General features: G+C 43.9%; 2 protein-coding genes across 2 annotated transcripts in view; one reads left to right on the top strand and one right to left on the bottom strand.

Moving 5' to 3' along the window:
• Nucleotides 1-21,083, top strand: part of LOC147465875 (uncharacterized) — a 124,524-nt gene that overhangs the window by 36,494 nt on the left and 66,947 nt on the right. The gene's annotated exons all lie outside the window — the stretch shown is intronic.
• On the bottom strand, nt 1,778-2,722 carry LOC147465877 (uncharacterized). The gene has a single exon (XM_086512746.1). The coding sequence runs from the start codon at nt 2,720-2,722 to the stop codon at nt 1,808-1,810; it is 915 nt and encodes a 304-aa protein (XP_086368872.1). The 3' UTR covers nt 1,778-1,807.

The following is a 21,083-nucleotide window of genomic DNA, read 5'->3' as shown; positions in this document are numbered from 1 at the left end:
GCAGGCCCTCCACTCCCCACCTGCTCCTGTGGATTCTCTAGCGTGTCGCCTAACTAGTAGAGACTCCCACCACTTACATGCTAAAGAGACCGAGGCTGTCATGTATTCTGTAGCAAGACCAGCAATTGTGCACCTACAAAGACTGGTCTCTATAGACACAAGTTGTCGCTGCTATAGTTGAAGGCAGCAAGGGCTATACGTCAACGACACAACTAGCCTAAAGTTTTTTGCGACAATCTCCCTTTTGCAGTCAAGCAACAAGCTTCTACCAAAAGGGAAGCATACAAGCGAGAACATGTAAGTATTACAAAGCAAAGCAGACGAGACACAACAAAGGAGAGAGACACAGATAAACATGGAGGATCAAGATGCCGTCTGGACTCTGGAGACGAAGGACGTGCAGGGACAACCATGATACGCGGTTAGAAAGCTCGAGATTCGAGTAGCAATACATGAAGCTGACTTGCCTTCCGAATTAGATGGCCCTGGAGCTTGCCACATGAAGTGCCCATGTTGCTGCCCTTCTCATGATTACGTTCAACCTTACATTATATATGTAAGGTAAATTTTTAAGTAAATTTTTGAAAACAAGCAGACCTACTACTGTCCCCCACTACATGTGGCCGTGGAGCTTGCCACAAGAAGTGCCCCATGTTGCTGCCCTTCTCATGATTACATTCAACCTTACATTATCTATGTAAGGTTAAATTTTTAAGTAAATTTTTGAAAACAAGCAAACTGACTACTGCCCCCTACTGGGAGAGGAAAAAAGACATTCATTACTTTTACGATTCCTTGGCATCTTTATAAGGTTGAAGGATGTGAAGGCACAACCATGAAAACGTGGCAACGTTCACACACATGGGACGCAACATACAATCTTCAGAAAGACCACAATGATTGGAAGACACATAATGCGAAAAACATATTCATCAATTTAGCGCGCAAGAATAACGCATGACGTAGAATGTCTCCAAACGAATTGAAATGAATTTTCTCACAAGAAACACGTACAAAACGTTTAACGTAAAAAGAAGAGGAGACAGGTTTTAAAGAAGGGACTTGCAAAGAGCATCAGCAACGAAATTTATTACTAATATTATTTAGTCTGGTTACAATCGCATTAAGCTTGTTCAGTTGCACCTTCAATGACGTTATTTCGGTGCGCAAACACTGTATTTGCTCTTGTAGGGCTGGGAGATTTGTACGGTTGTTACATTGACTTCATATTCGCTAATCATATTTTTTGTATTATCTACAAAGTTATAAATGAAAGTGCGTAGAGTGGTCGAGTCTTCAGGAGTGTCTCCACGCAGCTGGCGCCACATCTGAACAAGTATATCATGGAGTCTCTCCAGAGTTGCATCCTCCTCCAATGCATGCGCTTCCGGAGGCTGTGTTTCCGCACTATCTCGAGGGCTTGATTGCTCCATCGAACCTGCAAAACATCACAGAGGCTTTCAGAGAAAGATGCGCGAACTCTAGATGCCAAGAAGTTAATCATAACATATTATATACATAGTTTTAACGAGCAACAGTAGTGACCCCTCTTCTAGTGAAGAGTGGAACGAAGTCTGCGCCGAGGGGTGCATCCTCTTCTTCTTCACTGTCCAGCACAATAACTTTTTCTTCACCTTTTAAACTTGAAGGGTTGCCGATGAAGCTTCACGAGCATATGTTGGAGAGGCAACTGCGTTTTTTTTTGCAATTGCAACCCCCGGAGGATTGACCAACTGAGGAGGTGTTGGCCAATTCCCATGGTCGTTGTCAATAAGTTGATAAAAATTAAGAACGTTAGCAGTGAAATCTAGAATTGCAGCACAAGTAACGTGGAGGGAAAGAAATGAATGTACCTGTGGGTTTCCTGCCACCTTCTGAGGAACCAATCGATGCGAGGCTTCGCATTTGTGTAAGCCTCTTCAAGAACAAAAATATCGACGACATCCTGATATGTGGTAGATGAAGGGAAAATCATGCTTTGCCACAACGCGTTGATCTTCTTCAGTGGCATCCCACACCCCTGAAAAGGTGTTATCCACGAGGAGGACGGGTAGTACTTGCCAAACTTTAACATATGGTGCAATGTTGATAAGAAGTTGTTACGAATTGGGTGCTTCAAGTGGAATTTCCAGTACATGAGTGCACGATAAAAAATATTCGCATGCATCAAACAAACCCTGTTTTTAAGCTCATCTGCCCCGTACTGTGTGTACAGTTCGGTTCCCTTGTTGATATCGTCTACTGTCACATTGTGGGAGAAGTTCTCATAATGTAGTTGGTCCATGTCTTTCATGCAATACCCCAGCATACCGTGAAAGGTATGCATATTCTTCTGCTTGAGGGCACGACAGAGAATGTTCGCTCCAACGGGGCTATCAACATCCCACCCTAGGTACTGCTTTATTTTCTTGTTCACTGCAATAATGGACGTCGCCATGATTCGAACGACCATCTGAAAGTGGAGATGGCAGACAGTGCCACCACGCTCCATTGAGCACATGCCGGCGACCACTTTCTCCTCCACAAAGGCTTTCAACCTTGGAAAAAGAGCGATGTCCACAGCGCTACCGCCTGTAGACACTGTTATGCTCAGCTCGAGCATCTTTTTGGGCTTGTTGCCTTCTCTACGAGCGATTCTCTCCTGTTCCGAGAGTCTACGCCTCCCTCGGGGTCTCTTCCAACTAGAGGGAGCAACGTCTGCTGACCTGGCGAGATGCTTCATCCTTGCCATTTCAAAACAACCCCAAAGACACAACGCACTTGACTACGACAAGCATTAACAATATCACTATGCATGTGGGAGTAATTCACAATCAATACAAACAAAGAATAGACGGTACGCATGTTTACCTGCTCGCTCAAATTAGAAGCGTGAAAGACAAGGGGCTCATGCAGGGAGCAGTCAAGATTCCTCAGCATGACATTTCATTAAGGCTATGGCCTGCCTTTGCACCTCAAAACTGCTGCAGCAAACACCTCGCAGCTGCGTTCAACAGGCTGTCCTGCGTGCGTGTCGCTGTCCACTTCTGCAGCAAACAGCTCGCAGCTACGCTCAGCAGGCTCTCCTGTCCACTGCTGCAGCAAACAGCTCACAGCTATGCTCAGCAGGCTGCCCTGCCCGCGTGTTCTATGTGCTTGCAGGTGCGCTCATCAGGCTGCCTAGCCTGCATGCCGTGAGTGCTTGCAGGTGCACTCAATATCTTGTGCAAGGCTCTCATGCAGCGCTGCCACGACAACTACATGCAACCGGATTTCTAAACACAACCGGACTTCGCCACCACACGTTCTACCACTAACCCTTCATGTTCTCTGCGCTCGAAAACGAATAGATTTTCTCATTTGTTACAGCTGGGTACCCCCTACTAGGCTACGTGATTTTTGATCTTCGCGTCTCCCTGCCAGAAGGACGGTCTGTGTGAGGGATTCACTTCGTGGGCATCATCCGCCATGCACGAGTTGTGGGTTGCATCTTCTATGCCTCACTTCCTACACGATTCTCAGCTCGTGGGCTTCCATCGTGAAAAGAAGCCTGGCCTTGTTGTTGATGAATGCAAGATTGCCCTGCTACGCACAACTACGAGCGCAATCCTGGAGACACAGGCGTCCAGCCCAATATAAATAGGTATGCTTGTTCTGCTTCACGGTTGATTTTGTAGTGAGTGTGTTGATCATGCCTAGGGGTAGAAGAAGGGATCATACGTGCTGTGTTATATAGTATCTCCTTCACCCATGGTTACTGGAGCATCTTCTTTGTTTCTTAGTAAGGACTTTAGGTTATGAAGAGCATCAACTCGTCCGAGTCTCTTCTTTTGTCATGCCTCTAGCTGTCCCATGCGTACTAGCAAAGAACTGCACTTGTGGCTGGCCAATGTAGACTCTGGCCAATGAGTCGCAGCCTTGTTTACAAGCTCTTTGTCTTTTATGGTTGTGGAAGAAATGCTTCCGCCACAATGTCCCCCATAACGGGCTAGGAAGCTCCAAGGGGGTTGATGCACTTCAAGAAAATGATAGTAAATGTTTGGCCGCCCTTCTTATAAAAAAATCTATGAGTGGGATGGGATCATATGTGATAGACGAGTTCCTTTTACAACATCTTACAAATATTGAAATTTCACAAGAGCAAGGGAATGATTGACCCACTCAGCTGGAAATTGTGCATTGGTGATGAGTACTTTACTCATGAACTTGAACTCCTCCCCTGACTTTGGGAGATGGTGAAGATGGTGTACTTAGATGTACATATGTGGATGTTTCCAATCCAAGTCCATTGAAAGGCAATTGCTCTACTTGTCGTGAATGTTGTATTAAGTGCAACAAGAAAGAGAAACACATGATACATTTCCATTACATCTCAATAAACGAGCAACTTAAATTGCTATTCAAAAGCCAATCTTTTCATGATTTTCTTGAGATGTGGCGTGAAAGATCTAGATGGTTGGACATTGATGGATTCTCAAGTCCAAATCACATCATAGAACATCGGGATGGTGAAAAGACACGACTATGTCAACAATTTTGGAATCCACAGGGACCTGGGAGGCTTTTGTTCCTTGTGGAAATCCAAAATATGGGATGTACTACAAAGCTGAGTTTTCCTCCTACTCTGAAGTGTAGGGGGCTACAATTTGGTTGGAACAAACACTTAAAGATATTCTCTTTCAAGTGTACAAAGTGCAGAAAAGACATCAACTAAGAAAGGGTCATGATAAAGGTAATCCATTCTTTTGTTTTCTAAACAATCATAAACTAGTCTTCGAATTTGATATCAGTTAAACTACAACGTTTTTGTAGGGGAATCCTCGCAATTTTGCATTGATGTTACATTGGATGGATTTCAAGCAGCTAAGACAACAATCAAAGATAGTGTAGTAGTGGATATTGTGGTGCTTAATTGTGGAAAGAGCTCCATTATATGTTCCATTTGTGTGTTGTTTCTTCCACTCTCCCACAAGGATTTAGAAAGGAAGCATGGAGATGTTCTTGCCTCCTTATTATGTCCATTGGTTAATGACTTGGAGCGCTTCTTCATAAATAGGCTTGAGGTAGATTATGCATATGCAGTGGAAAACATAGACGCAAGCCTTGACTATGGAAGGGTGAAGCTAAGAGCCATGCTTATGTTATGCACAAGTGATCACCTAGCACAATGCAGCCTCATGTGGGTCAAAGATGGTGAATCGAGCTTTTGTAGGGATCACAAAGCAATAGCCACTCAACTTGAACATACACACGATAGGAGGTATGCCTACAATGAGAGAACAAAAAACGATCAAGGTATCCACCTCAAAAGAGAAAGGTGGAGGACCAAGGTGGAAAGGTATGGTGTACGGTACGTAATCAGTATGTAAGGTATTTGTAACAACAAAAAGAATAGTGACTTTAGCCTATACATACTAGGAACTACATAGAGTCTAGACATAGATACTACTTCAAACATCCATTAGATACTGCTTCAATGTCCATTAGATACTGCTTCGAATGTTATCCGTACTTAACTTTTAGAATACATCACTTAGTCAAATTTCAATAGCACTAAACATGAGTCACGATTGCGAAAAGTTAAAACTTAAAACTTCAACATACCATGATACCGGAATCAAAATACATAAAACATCAAGAGTCAAGATTAAGGACCGATTATCAATCCTCATACAAAGATGGATACATCATACTATAGTGACCAGTCCAAACTCTACCATCAAAAAGGCAGAAAAATGGGAATACACTATATAACAATAAACTTTAGTCCATTGCTCAATGGCAAGATGCCCCTTAAAAAAAAAAAAAAAAAAACATTGTGAATAAAAAAAACGTACACTATCTATCCGTACGTACGGAACCGTACCGTACGGTTGTACCGTACTGCACGGATCCGTACGTAGGTACGGATGCAACCTTGTGGAGGACATGTGGGAGAGCATTTGACATTCAAAACAACAAGTTCTAAAGGAGAACAAGGAGGAGATTTTAAGGGAGACTGGTCTATCAAGAGAATCTGTGTTATGGAGATTGTACACTTGTATGGCTTTGACGTTACCAAAGATACACTCATCTCTTCTTTACAAAGATATGGCAGCAGCTAGAGATGGAGAAGTATTCCATGCATCCATACAATAGGTACATGGAAATTGTTCATTCAAGCTTGGTTATGCTAGGAGGATATACACAAATGATATACCCTTTCACAGTGTGTAAGCATAAGGTAGGAAGCATGCATGTGTCCTCACAAAAGGACGCACATGAAGTCCATGATGCATGCAAATCGTCTACCAGCATGCGGATGCAAGGAATTGATGAGCTTCAAAGGAATTCTCATAGGGGGAAAGCAAGGAAAACATTTAATCTAAATGGTGATCGATTAGAATATATATGTTGTTGGATGTAACTTGTTCCATGGGCAATGAGTTAGTTTGTGCATGTTTTCTCATTAAGTATGTTGTATCACTTGCCTAAATTGTTGACAATAACATATGTGTTGGATGAGTTGCTTATGTTTGTCATTAACTATGTTATATGATGATGACTTTTTGGGAGAAAGAGGATAAACTCCCTAAATTTGAATCAAATGTGAGTGCATGTGTGTGTGTGGTAAATTCAAATTTAAATAAATTTGTGAATCATCATTTCGTTCTAGAAGTTTGTGAACTTAAATAAATGCATAATAAAATCCTCTTACAAGGGCTTTTAGAACTAACCACAAAAACAATGAATACAATTGATGGAATGAGTTCTAAGTCAATGTGTGTGTGTGTGTGTGTAGGATGATATAGGATGATATGGATCTGGTTGGACATTTGAACAATTTTATGATTACATATGTTCATGAATGTTGGAAAAAGACATAACCTATAAGTTCTCCTAGAAAAGTTTTACAAGATGAAATCGAACACAACTAATCATGCTTACCGCTTGGATAAATAGAAAGTCTCAGCATTTTACTAAATGTGTACGCTGCTATGGACACCGCAAGGTGTTCAACAAGACTAGATTACAAGAAGGCTTTTAAATAAGAGCAAGATCAAGGCAAGGCTTAAACAAGAAGAGGACTTATCACGCAGATGCCTCGAGGGTTACAAGGACAAGACCAAGACAAGACAAGACAAGGACTACAAGAGGACTTACCATGCAGGTGCCTCACAACTTAGGTTGGCAAGACTGAAGGGCTTGTAGCCCAAGACCCCTATTTATACTAGTACTTGAGGAGGCTAGAATTCTCTGGATCTTCCTATGAGGTTATGAGTTGTTGACATAAGCGATGATGCAGGAAGCCTGCTAGAATCTTCCAAGACCTTATAGAATCTTCTAGGGCTTCAGAACCTTCCAGGACCTCCAGAACCTTCTAGACTCTTCCAAGACTTCTAGAATCTTCCAGGACCTTCCAGAAGTCCTAGATCTTCTAGAACCTTACAGGGCCTTCCAGAACCTTCTAGAACCTTTCAGGAGCTTCCAGAACCTCTAGAACCTTCTAGACCCTTCCAAAACCTTCTAGCAAAGTCTTTGCTTCTTTGGCATCATGACATTACCTCCCCCTCTAGCAATGAGTTTCACGAGAAGGAGTGGTGTTCCTTGGCTTTGGCTTCCATGGATGTTGTTGATGGAACTCTTGGACTTTGAGAGATGCATGTCGAAGATTTGATGTAGTTTCCATGTTTGTTCGCTTACATCATAACCTTTCCAATGCACCAAATATTGTAACCTGCCACGTGAAATTCGAGAATCTAGGACCTTCTTGACCTCATATTCTTCATGCCCTTGAATCACAACTAGAGGTGGGGGTTGCAAGGTTCTACCTGGAAGGTTAGAGTGGCGACAAGGTTCTAGGATCGAGACATGAAAGACTGGATGAATTTTCATAGATGAAGGCAATTGTGGCCGATAAGTAGCTGGATTTACTTGACGGATGATCTTAGATGGCCCAAGCTTTCTATAATCTAGCTTTTGACAGGGTCACGTTGAACGCAAATCATGCCGAAGAAGTCACACTCTATCCCCCTTTTTGTATTGGGGATACTACATGCGATGTAGATCCGCACTTTCCTTATACTTGAATTGGGCTTCCTGGATATTAATTTTCAGCTCTTGGTGAAGTGTTAACAAATGTTCCGCAAGATTTACAACAGCTGAATTCTTTACCTGATGATACATGTGGATATCCTCTTTGGGATGTTGACTATAATTAGCAAAGAATGGAGTGTGACGAGTGGAGGCATGAAAGCTATTGTTGGAGGAGAATTCTGCTAGTGGCAATAACTCGACCCAATCATCTTGGTGATAATTGATTGTACAACGAAGATATTGTTCCAAAACTTGGTTCACCCTCTTGGTTTGTCCATCACTTTGTGGGTGATTGGCTGAGGAGAGGTTTATTTGAACAGTAGCTTGAAAAGACTTTGCCAAAAACTAGAGATGAAGTGTGGACCTCGATCACAAACAATGTCATCCGGTAATCCATGATAACGATAGATATGTTGTAGGAAGAGCTTAGCCGTAGTTGCACTGGTGATGGTTTTGGTGGTTGGAATGAAATGTGCCATCTTTGTAAACCGGTCCACGACCACAAGAATGGAGTCAAATCTTTGTGACAAGGGCAGCTCCCCAATGAAATCCATGGAGATGGATGACCACGGCTTGCTTGGAACAGGTAAGGGATGGAGTAATCCATGAGGAAGATGATGAGTGGCTTTTGATCGATTACATGCGTCCCAAGTACCTACATACTCCTTGACAAGTTTCCACATTTGAGGCCACCAAAAATCACGTGATAGAAGCTCGATTATCTTATTGATCCCAAAATGCCCTGTTGATGGAATGTCATGCCTTTGTTGAAGTAGCTCCAAGCGGATAGAGCCTAGCGGAATATAGAGGAGGCCCTTGTAGTAAATCAATCCATCAATTGCTTCAAAATGCTCGTTTAAATCGTCTTGTTGTTGGAGCCGTCTTCTAATGTTCTGGGCAAGCGGGTCCTTGGCAGCTTGGTGCTTCACTTTGACAAGGAAATTAGAACCGTCGGGGGTTTGCTTATGGTAGCGTTTAGTTTAAGTTGCTCAAGTTCCAAAGTTACTTACTCTTGTTGATCAAAAGCTGCATCACCTTCTTTAGGTGCAAGGTAGGATCGTCTTGATAAGGCATCTGGCTTACCTTGTTGATGGCCATCAGGCCTATAAGAAATAGCAAAATCAAACCTTGATAAAAAGACCACTTCACCTTGCTTGGCGACAATTTAAGACACGTGACGTCATGAAGTACTTTAGATTCTTGTGATCTGTATAGACATTGATCTTATGCAGAGATCACATTCTCCCTTGTTGGTTTCTTTTCTCAATTAGGATTATTTTTCATATTAGCCTCTTTACCTTGTGGGACTATACTTCTACTGGTAGTATATATTCCCATGTTGAAGCTCGTTTCCCTATAGGCAAAAATTGTTCCTGATAGGGAGAATCATCTAAGGGAGATACCCTGATGGAAATATTTAATTCCAACTAGAAATATTATGGGATTGTGAAGTCCCTAGTGTAACTACCAAACATGGTCAATTCCCTTGTTCATATATTTCTTGTTGGAAGTAGGGATCGAGACAAACTTTGGATGCAATCATATCATGATTGAGCAATAGATAGCTAAATACCCCTTGTGGCTGATACATAGAGAATTCTCAACCCATTTGTAACTACCATACATGGTCAAGTCCCTCGTTCATACATTTTCCTTCCATGACAACATTGTGTGGGGTTGGAAGTAGGAATGGAGACAAACCCTTTGGATGCAATCCTATCATGATTGAGAAATAGATAGCTATATACCAGCATAAAATAAGGACGCCTTTGTACGTTTGACCATCCATCACTAACTATTGAGCAACCTAACTGTGCGGTTTGGTCTATTATCAGCCTTTTCACATTCTCTTATGTTTACAGTAAACATTTATCTAGAAGTTGATTTCCCATATGATGGTAAGTTAGTGCAGTGAAGCTGACACCATACTCTCTAATCTTCTTCCAAGCTGTATTTCACAAATCATGTGTAACCATCAATAGTGAGCCTCCTCTGAAGTATACTGCTTTATTGAGTGCTAGCTGCACATCCTCTAATGTGATGGTATGAACACTATTGATAAAGGTTACTTGCCTAATTTTAGAAGCATGCCAACCGTTTTCAGTCACGGTATTGGGATTTTAGTGTGGTTGCTCTCATCCTCTTGTAGACTAGCAGTATGTGTAACTTGATTTTCCTCTGAGATGCATACTCTTTTGGTTGAAGGAACCTTTCCTAGTAGGCTGTAGCTGTGTATTTAATCGATCGGTCGCCTTGTATGCACCAACACCCTTACAAAAAGCACTTATACCATGTGAATTTCCATCAACTAAGTGATGTCTAATACGGGGCACACCTCCTGATTTTGTCACACCACACAAATTAAATTCTTGTTACTAAATTTGTGTCAGCTTATTACTTAAGTTTAAGATTATATATATATAAATAGATATATACACACACACACACACGCATGCATTTGTGTATGTGTGTGTGTGTGTGTGCATAAATAAATAAATATATATATATACACACACACAAAAAAAAATTATACATAAGAGATATATAATCATATATATAAGAAATACGTATCATGGTTTCTGATCGATCAGGAGTAAGCTAACTAGAGACGCATTCAACAATAACTCTATAAGAATAAAAGTTTAGAATGAGAGTCTTACTGGAATGACAACAGAAGGACCGTCTTAAATAATGGGCACAAGAGACAAGTAGAAATGAATCATCTTGATAAAGAATGCATACCCGCAGTACCGATGCGTGTGCAATCAATATTCTATTTTAGCTGAGAAATCATGGCTGAAAATTTGATCCAAAGGAGTCTTATTTAAAAGGTTCAATTGTGCACCAATAAGAATTTTGGACAAAGTGGACAAAAAGAATTCATATTTCTCAGAAAAGGCTTCTTGCCCTAATGAAGTTAGCTCGGGGGAGGCAAGAGAGGACAAGATTGTGATAAAAAACGATTCCTAAACAAAATTTCATGATATGCTGGTTTTATAATTAAGAATGCTATAAATAAGGAATTCTTAAGCTGTCTGTTATGGAGATTTTTGTTGTCTTATTCTTCGACAAGACACGCAGCAAGGTTTCTCTCTTAGCAAGTGTGCAAGCAGAAAAGCACGCTTAGCTTTTGAAGTATATTTGGATCTCTTAAGAGCGGACTCCTTCTACCTGTAGGACTTCTTCTACGTTTTGAGGCTACCAGCAGCAGAAACAAGAAGCTTTCGTTTCATTTTTTGAATCTTTTGAGAAACAAAGCTCCCTTGATGGAGTTCTAATGTAGCTAGCTTTCTGTAATGCTACTTTAACGTAACAGCTGTCGTCAAGCAAGTAACAAAATGTTACGGCTGTTGTGAAGCAAGTGATCAGTCAACTGATAATATCCCGGGAGAGCTGCGTTATGCGTTAATACTCTGTGTGTGTGTGTGTGTGTGTGACTTAATCGTTTCTTCTTGCTTGAAAAATCAAGAGAACTCTTTGAGCTGCTCCTATTTAGGTGCGGAACAAGATGGCCCAAGAAATTCACAACCAGATACATAGACTCTCTCTCTCTCTCTCTCTCTCTCTCTCTCTCTCTCTCTCTGGCGCAAGAGAGGGGGTCGACTTGATTCAAGAGGAAAGGCGGTAGGGAGCTTATATAGCACAGCACACACACACACACACACACACACACACACACACACACAGAGAGAGAGAGAGAGAGAGAGAGAGAGAGAGAGAGAGAGAGAGAGAGAGAGAGAGAGAGAGGTGGTGGAAAACTGCTTGGTTTAGCACCTACGGTGCCAAATTTTCCGTCAGTTGTGCATTCTGATGGGTGGGAAACCTACTCCAAGAACGAGAACCAAATTTCAAAGGAGGGATTGATACCGGCTCCAAATGTGATGCTTGGAAAACCACTTGCTGTAAGGCAAAGAAAGTTACAAAGTCAAGATACTAAGGGTGAAATACAAGCCGCACTCCTGCAACGTATTTTAAGGATATTGTAAATATGCTAGTTGATCCATCAAACAAGGAGCTACAACAATCCTTGCAATAACACGTTTTGAAGGACCTTCAGGGCATTATCTCACCAAGGGAAATGCTTCAAAATTGTGATTCTACATGTATTAGCCATAAGGGTTATACAACTATCTATTGCTCAATCACGATTGGATTGCGTGTAAAGGGTTTTTCTCGTTCCTACTTCCAATCCCATACAATGTTTTCGGCAAGAAAATGAATGAACAAGGAAATCGAGACCATGTTTGGCAGTTACAAATGGGTTGAGATGCAATGCCACAATCTTCCAATAAGCCTTTCTATTGCAACCAATTCAACAATGTGTACATTGATGTTTAGGTACTACAACAAGCCATGATCCAATTCTACGACCTTACTATCAAGGAGACATGTGGAATAGCCATATTTGTGTTGAAACTAGACGAGTGCCAAGTGGTGAAGGGTAGAAAGGTAGAACGATGTGTGACGTGAAGACAGCATGCTATGAAATCCAAGGAAGATGACGAGGCGACGCCACTATGGTGCTCGAGGAGAGTTAGGTTGCCTTTGGTGGTCGTATGCATTTGATGCGGATACTACATATCGCTATGGAGCACACATTCAAGTTGCTTAGATTGCCATGCCAATCGTCATCGTTAGCTCCGATTCCTGCAAGTCAAAGGAATGCTTCCAAGAGTACATTAAGCCGAACAGTTATAATTGGAGAGTGTGGAAGATGTCGCTCATCTTTCTTCTTTTGGCACTGATGATGATGGTCAAGATGATTATACACTTATGGATGATCTCATTGATGATTGGAAATGAAGATAATTTGGAGAATCGTGGGTGATTGGAGGAGGTGGTCGAGCAGCAAAGGGAAAGCCTTAAAGCTTACGTGGAAGTCAAGGTATTGAAATAAAGCTAAAGCTTATAAGGACCGATAGCGTTGGCCGCCACCCTGAGAAGCTAAAACGCTCACGGGAGCACAAAGGTTGCAGCCTAGCGTGAGGAAGGAGCAACGAAGGAGGAAGAGCTGCTGAAGAGAGAGGAATTGAAGCGGCACTGCCTTGGGTTATAATCAATTAAGGAGGAGCTGCCCCGGCCTTGTTGGTGAAGGAGGGAAAAAGCTGCAGTTAAAGCGTTTCAAGAGGCGAGCCGCCACCCTGCAGAAGCGAACGTCTTAAGGTGCTGATAAGACGAGGCAGCGAGTAAGCGAATAGGAGTTGCAGCTGCGTGAGCTGAATTGAACCGAGAAGGAGTAGTAAGAGAAATGAAACGAATGCTAAGACAAATGTTAAGGTAATCACTAATGCGCACAGTGAGACAAAAACAGAGTACTCCGCTGAATGTAATGAAGCTTGATTGCATGATAATAAACTGAACTGATAGACCTGTTTATATACATGAATGGCAGTTGATTAGGGGTGGTAGCTAAGAGCTAATCTAGGAGGTAGCTGGCCAATGATTTAGGAGTGGCTGGTGAGAAAATAGTGGGTCTAATTTGGGGTGGAGTGCACTCCCACTTACAAGCATTTTAACATCCCCCCTTAAGTGGGAGAACACGACAACAAAACAAAGGAACTTGATGAGTGTGATGAGAGATCCCCCTGAAAATTAAGTTCAAGAGAGTAGACCAAGCATCTGATATGATGCATACAACTTGGCTTGATCAGTAGGCTTGGTGAGACAATCAACCCAATTATCTGTTGTAGGAGTGTAGATGAGGGAAATGAAACCATGCTCCACCAATTCCTTCAAGGCATGATAAGCAATGGCTGATTGGTTGTCGCAATAAAGGGAAATAGAGCTTCGATCCATAAGGATGGGAAGCCGCATCTCATAGATGAGCTGAGATAGCCAAAGGACCTCGTGAGAAGCAAGTGAGGCCGCAACGTACTCCGCCTCCGTAGAAGAATGTGCGATGGTGTTTTGGCGCTTGGAAGTCCATGTAATAGCTCCGCCAGCGAGTGTGAAGACATATCCTGAGGTAGAATGTCGAAGAGGATCTTGAGCAGCCGAGTCGGCATCCACATATCTTGTAAAAGCAAGAGGACCATCCTGGCGATGGAATGTTAAGGAATAATGCATAGTGTGTTTGAGGTAGCGGAGGCAACGGAGGGCGGCTTGGCGATGGATGCGGCGAGGGAGCTGAAGTGCACGGGAGAGAATGTGACCGGCATAGCAAAGGTCAAGGCGAGTGCAAGTAATGAGATAGCGAAGCTGGACAAGAAGCTTATTGTATTTGAAATCTTGAAGAGCAGTAGCATCAGCTTTAGTGTAGGGGTGAAGTTCTCGAGCCAGCTTGGCATTGAGGGCAAGTGGTGTGGGCTGGCCATTAGCAGAGTGCATACCGAATTGCGCAAGAATTTGCTTGATGTAGTGTGATTGAGAAAGCTTTATGAAGCGACCATTAGGATCACGAGAGACAGTGATGCCAAGAAAGAAATCCATGGGACCTTTGTCACTAATAAGAAAGTTGGAGGCAAGCATATCATGCACTATGTCAATGATGGCAGGATGAGATGCAACCACACGGATATCATCCACAAAGAGACCTAAGATTGCAAAGCCAAAAGGACGGTGAAGCACATAGACATTAGGATCAGCAAACAGGCGAATCCAACCATTGTTGGAGAGATGATTGTGCATGCGCAAATACCATTGACGAGAGCTTTGTTTGAGACCATATATGGGGCGATGCAAGCAACAGACATAACTGGGGTGATGGGGATCAATGAAGTGGGGGGGCTGATGCATATAAATTTCTTCTTCTAGCAAACCATGTAGGAAAGCAGTGATAATATCGAAATGATGTAGTGGGAGATCAAAAGCAGTAGCAATGGCGACAAGGAGACGAAAAGATGACATACCATTGTAGTCGACAGCGGGACGCTGGGTGAAGCCTAGAGCAACAAGCAGCGCATTGTAGTGCTCAACAGAACCATCAGGGTGGAGCTTGCGCTTCAGGATCCACTTGCACCCGATTATATTATGATGAGGTGGCCGGGGAACCAATGTCCAAGTATGACAGTGATGAAGGGCAGCGAGCTCAGCATGGATTGCTTCAATCCAAGCGGGGGCTTCATCGGAGTTGAGGGCAGCTGAAATGGAGGGGCCGACGTTCTCTTCGAGGATGGCGGAAATTTCTTGGGAGACAGCTTCTTCGGAGAGGGTGGTGTGAAAACAGGTTTCTTGATAGATGTCCTTCAATAAGCGAGCGCGTCGATGAACGGGTGAAGCTTCACTCGAACTAGGAGGAGAGAATGCCGAGGATGTGGTAGCTGATGATGAGGTTGGTTGGGGAGAAGTAGCAGTCTCAGAGGTTTGAGATTCGACTTCAGAGAGGGTGGGGCGAGTGAAGTTGGTGGGAGTAAGAGTGCAGCCTGAATGTGTGTGGGCCGGCTCATGTGCTGAATACGTTGTGAGGGAGAGGGAGAGGAGGGAGCTCAGCTACGAGCCATGATGTGTGAGGTGTCAAGGAGAGCAGCAAAACAGGAGTGGGGCGAGTACGGCGATGGTATGTGTGAAGAGGAGGAGCAGATTGAGGTGATTTATGCCCTGCTGAGGTTGCAAGGAGGGAGGCATGATTGCAGGGAAAAGGTGGCGAGTGACCGCTTGATGAAATTGAGCCTAAATTGAGGTGATGACGTGGCTTAAAAAAGGGGATTAATTGAGTTGATTTAGCCAATACGATAGTGGGAGGTAATTTAGACAAATAACGTGACGTGGGTGAGGGAATGGCAGCCGGGATAGAGGGAATAGCAAAGGAGACCTCATGCGCAACTGTAGCAGGGGCGACTTCAGCCATAAGTGAGGGAGAAGGTGGCTCATCAACATGAAGAGGAGCGATAGCAGGTGAAGGGGCAACCAGGGGTGCTGGAAAGAAGGTGGTGTGGGTGAGCGGGGAGCAGTGGATAAAGAGGAATTATGCGAATCCGAGGAGGAAGCACCTTGTAGTTAGAAGACCGGGGAGAGTAGAACTGTGGGCGGACCGGGTGCTGAAGGAGGTGGTGCGGGTGCCAATGTAGAGGGATGGGTTGAAGTAGGACCGGAGTCCATGTGGAGAAAAAGCTCTTCAAAGAAAACAACGGAACAACTCTAGATAAAGGTGTGGGTACCTGGATTGAAAAGCTTGTAAGCTTTTATGCCAATGGGGTCGCCGTAGCCGACGAAGATGTGGCGAGTACTGCGAGGTGCCAACTTGGAGGGCGAATGAGTGTCAAGGGCATATGCAGGACAGCCGAAGATACATAAGTGAGTGAGAGTGGATGGAGTGCCGAACCAATGAGCATAGGGTGTATCACCTTGAAGTGTAGAGTTGTAGCTACGGTTTTGAAGATAGCAAGCCGTAGAGACTGCCTCTTCCCAGTATCTGGGAGATAATTGCGCTTGAGCGAGCATGGCGCGAGCAGCATTGAGCAAAGTGCGATTTTTACGCTCTGCTACGCCATTTTGTTGAGGGTGGTTGGGTATGCTGAATTCATGAAGTATGCCACTTGTGTGGCAAAGATCGCGGAATGCATTGGAAGTGTACTCACCACCTTGGTGGGAGCGAAATCGTTGAATGCGTCGTCCAGTGTGATTCTCAACTTGAGCTTTATAGTACTGAAAGTGTTAGAGTGTGGAGGTTTTTTCTGATAGAAAATAAACAAATGTGTAGCGGGAATAATCATCTATAAAAGTAAGCAAATATTTATGATCTGTGAGGGATTGGATAGGGAAAGGGCTGCAAAGATCTGAATGAATAAGAGCAATCGGATGTGAAGTGCGAGATAAAGAGTTAGGAAAGGGTTTGTGAGTAGCTTTACCAATGATGCAACCTTCACAGAGACTAATAGAAGACAATTGTTTCGGAAGGCCAAGAGCTAAGGCCAACAGGTAGCTGTCGATTCTTCATTTGATGGAGAGCGTGCTGAGAAATGTGGCCAAGCCTATAGTGCCACTTGAGGGTTTCTTCTTGCATAGCGGTGTTGGCTATAGTGGCGAGAGCATAAGCCGATGGAGATGAATTACCAAGAGGGTATAGCTTACCTTGCCGAGGACAAGTGATAGTGAAAATCTAGCCACTAGGAGCACGAGCATGGATGTGACAACCGAGACGAGAGAATTCCATCTTCAAGCCTTGATCAGTAAGGTCGGACACAGAGATGAAATTTTTGCATAGACCAGGAACATAGTAGACTTGAGGTACAATGATTTTTCGACCTTCAGGCAAAGTGATTTCAACATCACCATAAGCTTGAGCAGATTGGGTGCTATCATCTCCTAAACTGACTTCTAATGGGATAGAGAGAGGTAAAATTCTTGAGCCATTCCTTGTGATATGTCATATGATAAGTGGCGCCAGTATCGAGGAACCACATATCAGCAGAGGTAGAGTTGGCATCAAGGAAAGTAGCATACAGCTACATGGGCGGATGGGGCGGAATGAGAAGTGGTTGGCTGGTGCCATCATAGTGAGATAGCTCAGTATAATGAGCTTGGGCTTGAGGATATGGGCTAAAGTTGCCTGCATTAAACCTTTGGTGGACGTAGCTTGGGAGAAGTCCTCTACTTGCTTGATTCCTCGTTTTCTGATGACAATCTTTTTCTAGGTGTCCATGTTTGTGACAGAAGTTGCATTGAAAGTGAGCATGAGGGTTGCTCTTTCCACCATGGTACTGTCGTTGACGACCACCACGATTGAAGTTTGAATGGTGGTGGCGAGGAGGTTCCTTGCTATTGTTGAAGGAGCCTTGGCGGTTGGAGGTATTGCCGCGAGGCTTAGCTGGCTTTATGGTGGTGGCAAGTGCCACTGGTTGGGCTCCCGTAGATTGAGCGTGGAGAGCCTCTTCTTGGTGGATTTTGGCTACCAAGGGTTGTAGCTGCAGATTCACAGTTGATGGTGATGAATGCCCGCCAAGAGGATGGAAGGGCTGCCAGCAAAATCATGGTTTGTAATGTCTCTGGGACGGCCAATCCCGAGATGATGACTTCATCAAGAAGAGCCTGCCAAGTATCCACAAACTTGGTAGCGTTTTGACCTTCTTGCATGTTGGTGTTCACCAATCTCTTGATCAGGGAGACTTGGTAAACTAAGTCAATATGCTCATATGACTTCTGAAAGAAGAACCATATAGCTTCTGCTGATTGCAGAGACCGTACCATTTGCACTTGTCGATCTCCACAATGGAGGATGATCTCCATGTGGGCAGTGTTGTCTTTAGTCGTCCACTCAGCTGGCACAGGACTTGGAGCTGGAGTGGAGACAACATCCCATAGCTGAAGCTCCTTGAGGTAGAGCTCCATCTTCAACTTCCAGACTTGATAGTTGCTGCCATTAAGCTTGTCTATGGTGTGATACCTAGCTTTAAGAGAAGGGGTGGAAGAGCTCTCTGTCATCTTGCAAGGTTCCAGGTGCCTTGGGAGAGAGGAGCGAACAGCAAGACGAATGTTGCTAAGAGGAATTAAGGGATCTAATTGCTTGCAAGCTTGAGAGGCTGTTAAGCTAAGAGGGGCTCTGATACCATGTAAGAGAAATGAAACGAATGCTAAGACAAATGTTAAGCTAATCACTAATGCGCACAGTGAGACAAAAACAGAGTACTCAGCTGAATGTAATGAAGCTTGATTGCATGATAATAAACTTAACTGATAGACCTGTTTATATACATGAATGGCAGTTGATTATGGGTGGTAGCTAAGAGCTAATCTAGGAGGTAGTTGGCCACTCATTTAGGAGTGGCTGGTGAGAAAATAGTGGGCCTAATTTGCGGTGGAGTGCACTCCCACTTACAAGCATTCTAACACTTGCACAACCGGCTTAATCTAGGCCCAACAACACAACCTCCAAGCTATTATCTACAGGGAGTGGGGTTCAATTTCTGCGCCGGTCAAGTGCACTGCTAGGCGATTTCGCACCCAGAACCGTTCCACCGGCTCCCAAGCAGAATGTAGGAGTGTTGGAACTAGTTAATAAGCCACCTGACAAGGAGAAGATCGCAGTGCTAGCCAAACCAGCTGCACCACCACCTGTTCTGAATACTGAGGCACATGTAGCTCCTCCCTACTACCCTCTTCATCTATAATCTTCAGAAATTTATTGTTTCCTGTGACAAATGTCACTGGACATTCACAATCAAGAAAATAGGCATACAAGGACGGAGCGATATCACCGTCTGCTAAGCCCAGCGTAACCGCAAAACGTTTCAAGGCCGAAACGTTTCACCCTGAAACGTGGCGTTTCACCATGAAACGTTTCAGTCCAAAATGAGAGCACAGTGAAACGTGAGACCGAACCGTGCGTTTAGCGACTTTGAAACTAAAACTATGGTAACTTGTTGTTAGTGAAACGGCTTGTGTTTCACTTGGTGAGCGAAACGTTTCAAGGCTCGAAACGTTTCACCTATCCTGACCTGTCGAAACGCGTTTCATGGTGACGTTGGCTAAGCCTGGAACTAGCTCAGTGACATCGTTCCAAACTCCTTCAAATTGGCTTCCATAATTCGGCATGAGAGAAAGGTCGCCTGCATCACGTTTGAAAATAATGTCTGTCCCTGAAATAAAACATAGTACTACTGTAAAAAATCTATATTAATAATCCACACATAAAGTGCACGCTTCCAGCACTCTCTTGTGCTCTCCCATTCTCCAATCCACACGTTCTGCTTTGCCTCCACTTTTACCAGCCACCGCTGAAGAGCAAGGGCGCACAACCCTTCTGCTCATTGGATTGGATTCAAGCCCCAAATCAACGCTCGTTTCTTAGTTTTCACACTTAGTCTGCGGCTCTCGATCACCCATAACTCCCACAGTTATACCACCGAGAGGCTTCTCTATGTACAGCCCACGCCTATCTCAACCCCACAATCATCGCCTCGCTTGCACCCTGAATCGTGTCCAACCGGATCCGGCTTCAATCTTCTCTACCAACCCCTCTTGTTCAAGCTGCTGCCGCTGCCCTTGCTTGCTCTCGAATCAGCCCATACCCATATCGCACCCCCTTGATTAGCCTGGATGGATCAAAGCTGAACTTTATCCTCTTCATCGTGCTTAATTGTCTGCACTCGCCAGCTATCATCATTGTTTGATTGCAGTTGCAAACCACTCATAACCTGCAAGCGCCATCGATTCACACCCTGTGTGCTGCTGCATTTGGCTCGTGCTAATTACAATTGGCCAACGCTAACAGCTCAGACCTCCTCTTACATGCTTCCAAACTGCCTCCGCCCCTAGTATGCTTCTACTTGCTCTTATTCGGCCTATTGAATCACCCCATATCCCACCCTTTGATCAGCCTCGATTCACCAACGTTGCCCTTTCTTCTGATCACGAGGTACTCGTCTATTCCACCGACGATGTCAACTTCAGTCCCTGCTTCATTATCGAAAACAGTCACACCAGCCCCTGCGTTATCTGTTTGTGGAAGTTTCCTCCGGCGCAGGACCTCGGAAGGGCCAGCATCAAGGTTTTTCTTGCAAACTTTTTCGAGTTCAAAGCCATGACGGGGTAAGGGTTAATGTTGGCGAGGGGGCAGCAGTGCACGCACTGCAGCAGGTGCCATCTCGAAGCTGGAGGCGGCTCGAACAGCAAGGCAGCAGGCGGCAACTCAAATAGCAGGCCGAGCACGACACGCAAGGCGAGGGTGTGAGCAACAGGTACGACAAAAAAGTGGCACCGCGAGCAGAGAAGCGCATGTACACAGTGAATGGCATACTACATAAGCCTAGTAAAAAAGTAGATGTGTGTGCAGCTGCTGAAAGGGTGGCTCGGATTCACTGCTTGGTGCTCTGGCTAGAGGCATCATATGCAGCTTGGTCAAAATAATAAGCCACACTTGGAGACTCTAATGACGTAATCCTTTTTCTGTATAGCCGCTCCTACTCCTTCATGGGACCAATAAACCACTAAAAGTTGATCATCTACATCATCGCAATTGTCACTATAGTATTATTTGTACTACTGGATTCGTCTACTGTGAACATCAAGATATAGAGAAATATTATGTAAGATAAAGGTGGGATATAAGAAAGAGAAACAGTTAGAAACAAAACACTTTGTTTCCATTACCT

Source organism: Adiantum capillus-veneris, chromosome 1 (assembly GCF_014529385.1).
Source record: "Adiantum capillus-veneris isolate H3 chromosome 1, ASM1452938v2, whole genome shotgun sequence".
NCBI classification, from domain to species: Eukaryota; Viridiplantae; Streptophyta; class Polypodiopsida; order Polypodiales; family Pteridaceae; genus Adiantum; species Adiantum capillus-veneris.
Note: the sequence above shows the minus strand (reverse complement) of the source record. Positions and strands in the feature narration are given on the sequence as shown.

Excerpts from the sequence above, each read along its gene's own strand:
- LOC147465877 (XM_086512746.1), bottom strand. The coding sequence starts at position 2,722 with ATGAAGCATCTCGCCAGGTCAGCAGACGTTGCTCCCTCTAGTTGGAAG.